At 29.4% G+C, this 10312-nt stretch overlaps 1 protein-coding gene across 1 annotated transcript in view; it reads right to left on the bottom strand.

The window, feature by feature from the left end:
• Positions 1-10312, bottom strand: part of LOC111676671 — a 41607-nt gene that overhangs the window by 6053 nt on the left and 25242 nt on the right. Inside the window, exons 6-7 of the mRNA XM_046952471.1 lie at positions 8134-8262; positions 4451-4558 (exon numbers count right to left, since the gene is read on the bottom strand). Coding sequence (XP_046808427.1) covers positions 4451-4558; positions 8134-8262 — 237 coding nt within the window. The remainder of the gene's footprint in view (positions 1-4450; positions 4559-8133; positions 8263-10312) is intronic.

Here is a 10312-nt window from a genome sequence, read left to right as displayed (position 1 = left end):
GTTCTAGTTCAGTTCTAGTTCAGTTCTAGTTCAGTTCTAGTTCAGTTCTAGTTCAGTTCTAGTTCAGTTCTAGTTCATTTCTAGTTCTGTTCTAGTTCAGTTCTATTTTAGTTCTAGTTCAGTTCTAGTTTAGTTCCATTTCCTTTGTAGTTCGAGTTTATTTCAAGTTCTGGTTCAATTCCAGTTCTCGTTTTACTCCTCTTCTTGTTCAGTTTTGGTTCAGATTTTTATTTCACTTTTGTAAACAAAAGTTTAATTTTTATGCAAAATTCTTTAAATAATAATTTTATTACATTCTCTAACATAGCAGAATGACAGTTATAATATCACATCAATCAACACATTTTATTTAACAGATCCAAAGACAAGTTTGTCATCATCCAAAGCTTTGTACTAATATACACCGAGATACAAAAGAAAACGTAAAATAAAACTTCTTAATAACCACATACCAAAATGTATTTTGTTGTCATGATCGTTGATTTTTGTTGTTGTTGTTGCATATAAATTTTGTCATGTTATTTAAACTTAAAGTAAATAATGTTTGTTTTTTTAATGGCACGTGCTAAAAATAAACTCTAGTTTTTAAGATTCTGTCTGTTTTTTCCAACACTAAACCGATTTAAACTTCAAAAGTTTAAAACAAATTTGTCAGAAAATCGCAAAAGAAGAAGAAGATGACGACGAGGAAAAAGCGATAACTACGTAACTAACCAAACTGGTTTATTGGCGATTAAAACTTATTTTTATTATTTTTTGGTTTAACAAAACTGACTTGACTGACCGATAAACTGAGTGAGAGAGACACCGAAAACAAAGTCATTATCAGGGAAACCAAAATATGCAAATGCATGTTTTTTGTGGTGCGTCGTATGGACTCATGGATAAGATATTTACACGTTTCAGACCAATTTGAGAATTTTGGCATCGATTTGTTAGAGCATATTTTTGCATATTTTACCCATAAGAGCATAATTTTGCATGATTTGACTTTTTAGCATATTTAAGGCATATTTTCGAGTTTTTAGAGCATATTTTACTCTTTTAGTGCATATTTTGATGTTTTCGCCTTTTTTCGTTTTTATACATTTTTAATTTTTTTTTCAAAACTTTATTTAAAAAAAATAAAATTCTATTTTTTTATATTTTTTTTTTAATTTTTTAGCCTATTTTACAATTTTGAAAAAAAAATTCGTTATGTTATAGTTTTATATTCAATAAAGTATTATATTTTAAATCGGACATAAAACATATGTTTTTTGGGGACCAAATGGTTTCATGTTATTTATTGGTTATCTGAACGTAAAACGGAATTCTATTATACTAGTTCTTCAAACTATGAGATGAAACATTTATAAAAAAATGTTGTAGGATATAGAATATGACATTAAACATTTATTATTTCATTACAATTTCAGTCTTTTTGAGCTTTTCAATGTTAAAAAATAATAAAAAATTTTATTTTTGGAGCATATATTTTAAATTTTAAGAGCATATTTTGAGTTTTTTACGGCATATTTAAAGCGCTTAAAACACTTTTTTTAGAGCATGTTTTCGGTTTCCCTGGTCATTATTAAATTGAATGCACAATAAATAATTGTGCATAAACATTTGTGAAAAAATGAATGTACTTCGGCTGCTGCTGTTAATATTATTATTAATATATATATTTTTTTTGCTTAAGCAGATGTTTTGTGTTAATTTTTATAACAGATCCGATTAAATGCTACACCTTATTGATCGTTTAAAATGTAAAATGCTTAAAAATATTGTTGTTAGTCTTTAGAAAATATTTTGAGTTTATTTGAGTTGACAGATCATGTTTGTTGCCAGAGACATTGTAATACATTGAAAAATCAGTTTTGATACATTTTTATCTAGCAAATATTAGAATACGAGGGTTACTACTTGTGTTTTGAGGTAGATCAGTTGGTTTTCCATACAAATTCATTCTTGAATAATCGCATATATCTACTGCACGATCATGCATTTGTGAAACTTCCATTAAATTTTATTTCAATTCATGTTAAGTTTTAGTTCAATTGCAGTTCAGTTATAGTTCAGTTCTAATGCAGTTCTTTTTAGTTCTAGTTCACATATAGCTTAGTTATGATTCATTTCTAGTTAAGTTCCAGTTCTAATCTAGTTCAATTCTAGTTCCGTTCCAATGCAGTTCTAGTTCTAGTTCAGTTCTAGTTTATTTTTAGTTTAGTTCTAGTTCAGTTCTAGTTCAGTTCAAGTTCAGTTCTAGTTCAGTTCTAGTTCAGTTCTAGTTCAGTTCTAGTTCAGTTCTAGTTCAGTTCTAGTTCAGTTCTAGTTCAGTTCTAGTTCAGTTCTAGTTCAGTTCTAGTTCAGTTCTAGTTCAGTTCTAGTTCAGTTCTAGTTCAGTTCTAGTTCAGTTCTAGTTCAGTTCTAGTTCAGTTCTAGTTCAGTTCTAGTTCAGTTCTAGTTCAGTTCTAGTTCAGTTCTAGTTCAGTTCTAGTTCAGTTCTAGTTCAGTTCTAGTTCAGTTCTAGTTCAGTTCTAGTTCAGTTCTAGTTCAGTTCTAGTTCAGTTCTAGTTCAGTTCTAGTTCAGTTCTAGTTCAGTTCTAGTTCAGTTCTAGTTCAGTTCTAGTTCAGTTCTAGTTCAGTTCTAGTTCAGTTCTAGTTCAGTTCTAGTTCAGTTCTAGTTCAGTTCTAGTTCAGTTCTAGTTCAGTTCTAGTTCAGTTCTAGTTCAGTTCTAGTTCAGTTCTAGTTCAGTTCTAGTTCAGTTCTAGTTCAGTTCTAGTTCAGTTCTAGTTCAGTTCTAGTTCAGTTCTAGTGACTAGACTATAGACTAGACTATAGACTAGACTATAGACTAGACTATAGACTAGACTATAGACTAGACTATAGACTAGACTATAGACTAGACTATAGACTTAACTATATACTCGTCTATAGACTAGTCTGAACTATATTCCAGATTAAAAACTACACTTTGTGACACGCCTAGCTTTTATCAACTTTTTACTAAAACCCTAGCTCAAGAAATTATAATTTTACGAGGTAATTTGATTTTACTTATAATGTGTGGTTTTAACGTAAAAATACTCTTATGACTCTAATGACTAATAAATTTACGACTTAGTTTTTCAATTTTTTTATTAGCCATTACTACAAAATTTTATGTCAATTTCACTAAATAAATACATTTTTACTAAAATGTAATTGTTTCCTAAAGATAAATAACAATTATTAAAAAAAATGTTTGTCTACACCCTTGAAAATTTAAATGAAATTTAACGATGCAACTAATTGTCACCATGACAAAATGTAAAAATCAATTAAGTTTAGTTTTACATTAAACTAAATTTTAATTTTAAATAAAAACCAAGTAGTAAAAAGTAAAGCGATAATCATAGATCAGTTTTGCCATAAATTTTATAGGCAAATGTTAGTTGATTTTACATTTATAAAATTTATTATAATTGACTCTTTTTGACTAAAGTTTTCATATATTTATGATTTATAACAGACATACATATTTAATAGTTTTTAAAATGTTGATCATAAACCTAGTTTATATTATTAAGCGGTCTATTTATTAACTTAAATGGATCTATAAAATTTTGTTTGTGGTTTGCTGGACAATTGTTTATGTAAAAATGAACTTTTTATTACATTTTTTTGATTCGAAATGTTTTCAATTTTACGATTTTTGTTATAAACTCTGTTTATCAAAAATTCGTGTTGATGTTTTTAGCACACTGTTCAAATTACGTCTGCTATCTTCGTAACTAACCTTAAGTTTGTATCTGTATCAGCTGTTAAGATCGCAAAAGCAGTTGATTTTAGTAATATTGATTTGATTAAATTTGCTATTTGTGAATACAACAGTATGTTTCTAAAGTGTAAAACCATCTGTTGATCTCAAATGATAATATCAACTGGTATCCAATATATTAAAGAAACATCAAAAAGTTATCACTTACTTATTGATTACAATATTTCTAATTAGGTTCTAGTTCAGTTCTAGTTCAGTTCTAGTTCAGTTCTAGTTCAGTTCTAGTTCAGTTCTAGTTCAGTTCTAGTTCAGTTCTAGTTCAGTTCTAGTTCAGTTCTAGTTCAGTTCTAGTTCAGTTCTAGTTCAGTTCTAGTTCAGTTCTAGTTCAGTTATATTTTTCATTGAGCCAAAAACTGAAAGAAGGGATCCCTCAATTAGAGTTTAAAAATATTTTTTCAAATTTTCAGACATTCTGGAAATCTTAAAACGAAATTACTTATAATTTGATGAACGGAGTACTGCAACCGATAGACAATTGAAAGTGGAACAAACTGTCGTTCGCATATCTTTAAAAACCTGACTTTCCTTTAATCATAACATATTTTTATTTTAATCATATTTTTATCATGACTACACTATAACTGTTTGTTTTTCATTTAAATATTTGTATATACAACTTTGAAAAATGATTAGATACTACTTACCTTAATATGTCTATCAATTAACCAGTTTAATTCAATATCATCGTCATCTTCACCAAATGGATTGATTAGCACTTCAGCGACTTTCAGCCAACCGACATAAAAAACAAACTGTTAAAAACGATTAAAAAATAATAAAATATATTAAAAACAAAAAATGCTAATTAAATGTGAAATATATTAATAATAAATTTACAACTAAAACAAGTCATAATTCAATAAATGTTTTGTCTACATATACGAAACAAAAATGTTGTAAAAAAAACGAAACGTATTAGTGACAAAATGATTTGTTTAATATCAGTAAAAATATCGGAAAAAAATAATAATGGGAAAATTAATAAACGTTGCAATTGCATCACGATTACAGTCGTAAAATGTACTAAAAATTTAGCGGGTAAATAGGGTGACAAAGAATGTAAGACACAAAGTATATTTATGTGCATACACGCATACTAATTTTTATTGATTAAAATTTTAATCTCGGATTTAAGCGTAAACTTATACAAATCCTTTAGTTATTATGATATTGATTTTAATAGTTTTGTTGTAATGTATTTTTGCCACCCTGTTTGTCTATTTCTTTTTTTTAGACAAATGTTCAATTTGACTTTTTTTAATGAAATTTTTAACAATCTCTCTTTCTATGGTTAACCCACGTGATACGTCGTTGTTCCATATTTGGCTATTGGTATTTGTTATGGATGACAAGCAACAAAAAAATCAATATTAAATTTTGTTCATATAACAAATGGATGTAATATTGTTGTTGTCACTGTTGTATTTTAAATTGTTTACCAAATTTATTACAAAAATAAACAATTAAGTTTCTAATTAATTTTATTTGTAATGAAAGCCTTTTGTTTTGAGAAAAACTGAATAGATGTTTTGTATTAGATAAGTTAGTTGGTGATTTTCCATTTTATTTGACCTATAATGGTATTAATAAAATATTCCGTATGGCAATTCTATTCAACATCTGGGTGGTTGTCTTGTTAAGTCTATAATCTGGACTATAGTCTCTTCTAGAGTCTGTGCTACAATCTTGTCTATTATATGGACTAAAATTTTATCTATTGTCTGGAATAAAATCCCAGCTTTAGTCTCATCTATATTCTGAACTAAAGTCAATAGTCTGGACTATAGTCTAAACCATAATCTACAGTGTTGTCTATTGTCTGCACTATTCTCTCGCATATAATCAAAACTATAGTTTTCTATAGTCTGGACTATAGTCACTGCTGTAGTCTTGACCATAGTCTCGTCTAAAGTCTGGATTATAGACTCTTTTATAGTTTGAACGTTAGTCTTTAGTCTAAACTCTTGTCTATAGTCTAGACTATAGTCTAGACCAAAGTCTCTATAATCTTGTTTATAATCTTATCCAGACTATAGTCTGCACTATAGTCTCATCTATAGTCTGGAATATAGACTCGCCTTAAGGTCTTTAATCTGAGCTATATCTATCATCTATAGTCTCAAATATTGTCTGATCTTTAGTCTACGCTATAGTCCTATATAGACTATAGTGTTGTCCATAGTCTAAGCAATATTCTGATCAATGCATGAAAGTCTTATCAGTAGTCTGGACTATAGTCTGATCTATAGCCTTATCTAAAGTGTTGAATGATATATGATAATGAATGATATATCTATAGTTTGGACTAAAGTCTTATCTACAGACTGATCTATAGTCTCGTCTGTAGTCTAAACTATAATCTAAACTAAAGTTTGGTCTGTATTCTGGACTATGGTTCAGTCTGGACTGTAGTCTCGTCTATAATCTGGACAATAGTCTCGTCTATATTAAGTCTTGTCTATAGTATATATTAAGTCTTGCATATAGTCTATATTAAGTCTCGTCTTTAGTCTGGTCTATAGTCTAAACTATAGTCTAGTCTGTAGTCTGGACTATAGTCTAGTATATAGTCTGGACAATAGTTTCGTCTATCGTCTATATTAAGTCTCTTCTATAGTATTGACTACAGTCTGTAGTTTGGACTATAGTCTAGTCTGTAGTTTGGACTATAGTCTCGTCTATAGTCTATATTAAGTCTCCTCCATAGTCTGGACTATAGTCTGTAGTGTGGACTATAGTATAAAGTATAGTTTAGTCTGTAGTCTGGACTACAGTCTAAACTATAGTCTAGTCTGTAGTCTCGTCTACAGTCTCTTCTATAGTCTGCTCTATAGTCTAAACTATAGTCTAGTCTGTAGTCAAGACTGTAGTCTAAACTATAGTCTATTCTGTAGTCTGGAGTATAGTCTAAACTATGGTTTAGTATGTACTCTGGACTATAGTCTCGCCTGTAGTATCGTCTATAGTCTGGTTAATAGTATCGTCTATAGCCATTATTAAGTCTCGTCTATAGCCTATATTAAATGTCGTCTATAGACTGGACTATAGTTTGTAGTTTAGACTATAGTCTATTCTGTAGTCTAAACTATAGTCTAGTCTGTAGTCTGAACTATAGTCTCGTCTATAGCCTTTATTAAGTCTCGTCTATAGTCTATATTAAGTATCGTTAATAGTCTTGGTTATAGTCTGTAATCTAGACTATAGTCTATAGTCTGGACTATAGTCTAGTCTGTAGTCTAGACTGTAGTCTAAACTATAGTCTAGTCTGTAGTCTGAACTGCAGCCTAAACTATAGTATAGTCTGTAGTCTGGACTATAGTTTCGTCTGTAGTCTGGACTATAGTTTCGTCTGTAGTCTGGACTATAGTTTCGTCTGTAGTCTGGACTATAGTCTCATCTATAGTCTATATTAAGTCTCGTTTATAGTATGGACTACAGTCTTATCTATAGTATGGACTGTAGACTGGACTATGAGATGTCATTAGTCAAGGTAAACCAACAAGTTTTTGATATGTTAACTCAACTACATGCGATCTTTAGCCACAACACAACATTGTATTTTTGAATGTTTAACAAACACATTTCATAATACTCAACATACCGCAGACTGACAGACAGACAAACAACGAGCCAACAATAACCTTACAGAGGAAAGTAAAATGATATTTTGTTTAATTAATTCAACTAAGTACTTTGAAAAAAAATTATATAATATTTAAATTAAAATCGTGCATGGCTTATAAAGAAAGTGTTTCTGCTTTTGTTGCTTTACTTTGTTTTGCTTTCTCATAAACATTTTGTGGACTTTTTTATTAAATTATTTTAATTTTATATCACATTTGTCATAATAATTAGTTTTAAAGCAGCAACTACTCTCTATTATAAGGTTTTATTTATTTTAGTTTAAGAGGTTTTTTTAGCCAAAAATAGTTTAAAGAGTGTAACTTTTAAACCATAAAAGGTAATATTTAACATTTATCAAAACCTAGAGTAAATAAGTGTTATTATAACATATTTTTAATATTCATTAAATATGTTTTTTTAAATTACATTATTTTGCTTAGGATTTTATGAAACTCATAAAATTATCTAAAAAGAGCTTTTTCTTTTATTAAGTTTAGTTCATTAAATATTTATGTATTTATATACACATTGTATTTGCCCCTTTTTAAGATTATAATACATTTTTTGCGGTAAAGAAATATTTTAGTTTCATTTCAATTTCTTTTTCTATTTGTTTATATACTCTGCGGTTTAGTTTGCAAATTGTTTATTTATTTTTATCTGTAATTAAGGTATTTTTTTCTTTCTCTTTTGTAATATTTACCTGTAACGCTGTAAATAGCGGAAAATATAAATCGTAATCATTTTTGCCATTGTGATCTGGCATATCGGGTAACATTTGACGTCCCAATAAAGCGGCAATGAAATATGTGTATAATACTAATGTTACAACCTGTGAAGAAAAAAATAATAAGAAAATATATAGATTAATAACAAATTAAAAGTTTGGAATTATATATCAATTTGGAAATATAGTTTTATTTATATCGTCTCGTATATAGTTTTGTCTTTAATCTGAGCTATAGTGTCGTCTATAGGCTGAACTATAGTTTTGACAATAGTTTGTACTATACTCGTAGCTATAACCAGGACAGTAGTCCTGTCTATATAGATTTTATGGATTGTAGTATTATGCATAATCGGGGCCATAGTGTCATCTATAGTCTGAACTATAGTTTCATCTGTAGTCTGGAATATAGACCAATCTCTAGTTTGATCGGTTTATAGGCTTATCTGTAGTATGTTGTATAATCATGGCCGATAGAGTCGTTAAAAGTTTGATCTATAATCTGGTCATCTATAGTCTGAACTATAGTTTCATCTGAATTTCTGAATTGTTGACTCATCTCTAGACTCGTCGGTATATATTCTTATCTGTAGTATGGTGTATAATCATGGTCGATAGAGTCAACTATAGTCTGAACTATAGTTTCATCTGTAGTCTAGTCGGCCTATATTCGTATCTGTAGTATGGTATATAATCATGGTCGATAGAGTCGTCTAAATTTGATCTATAATCTGATCATCTATAGTCTATCTATAGTTTCATCTGTAGTCTAGTCGGCCTATATTCGTATCTGTATTATGGTATATAATCATGGTCGATAGATTCGTCTAAATTTGATCTATAATCTGGTCATCTATAGTCTGAACTATAGTTTTATCTGTAGTCTGAATTGTTTACTCATCTCTAGACTCGTCAGTCGATATTCTTATGTGTAGTATGGTATATAATCATGGCCGATAGAGTCGTCTAAAGTTTAATATATACTCTGGACTATAGTATCATCTCTAGTGGTTTTTAACTTGCAATAGTGTCGTCTATACTCTAGACTACAGTCTTATCTATTAGTCTGGTCTAAATTCTTTGCTATATTCTTGTCTATAGTATCGCTTATAATTGAATCAATAATTATGTCTATAATCTGCACTATCTACCGGTCTTCAGTCTCGTGGATAGACTGTAGTCTGGGCTTTAGTAACGGCTACATTAACGTCTTTGGAACTTTCTGAGCTTTAATTTTGTTTATATGCTGTATCGTCTATAGACTGATCTCTAAGTTTAGTCTTTAGTTAAGTCTCGTTTATGCACGGGACTATATCTCGCCTATAGTTTGGGCCGCTTATAATCTGGACTAAAGTATCTTATATAGTCTGTTCTATAATCTGGGCTATATTATGTTTTATAGTCTGTTCTATAGTTGTATATATTCTGTACATGTATCTCGTCTATTGTGTCGTCATGATCTGTACTCGATTTTCGTTTATAGTTTATACTATAATCTCTTCTATAGTCTTAGCTATAGTCTTGACAATTGTCATGTGTATAGTCTTCACTTCAGTCTCATCTATAGTCTGGTCTATAGTCTATACAATAGTGTTGTCTATATTCTGGACTTTTATCGTCAAGATCTGAATTCGATTTTCTTCAGTAGTCTCGTCTATAGTTATGACAATTATCTGGATTAAAATATATGTATACCTTGGTTTATAATCTCACCTATAGTCTGGTCTTCAGTAGCATTTATAGAATTATAGTTCCTTGTATAGTCTGCACGCTAGTCTCGTTTCTAGTCGGGAATGTAGTCTCGTCTATAGTGTAGAATCTATATTCTATATTCTGTCTATAATCTGGTCTATATTCTCGCCTGTAGTCTGTTCTGTAATCTTATCCATATGTCCATAGTTCTGTTATAGTCTCGTATTTAGTAAGGGAATGAATTCTGGGCTATAGTCTCGTCTATAATGGATAATTGGGACTGTAGTTTCCTTATAGTTTAGGTTGAAAATAAGAAACAAATTATGACAATCGATTAAAAGAAATCTCGAATATTTTTTCACCTAAATTAAATTTCAAAATCTCATTTGAATACAAAATCTAATTTTATCACGTTTTAGGTGATTCGGCCCCAAACTCCATAGATATTAGTGTGAAAAGTGAG

This window comes from Lucilia cuprina, chromosome 5, assembly GCF_022045245.1.
Source record: "Lucilia cuprina isolate Lc7/37 chromosome 5, ASM2204524v1, whole genome shotgun sequence".
Lineage (NCBI taxonomy): Eukaryota > Metazoa > Arthropoda > Insecta > Diptera > Calliphoridae > Lucilia > Lucilia cuprina.
Note: the sequence above shows the minus strand (reverse complement) of the source record. Positions and strands in the feature narration are given on the sequence as shown.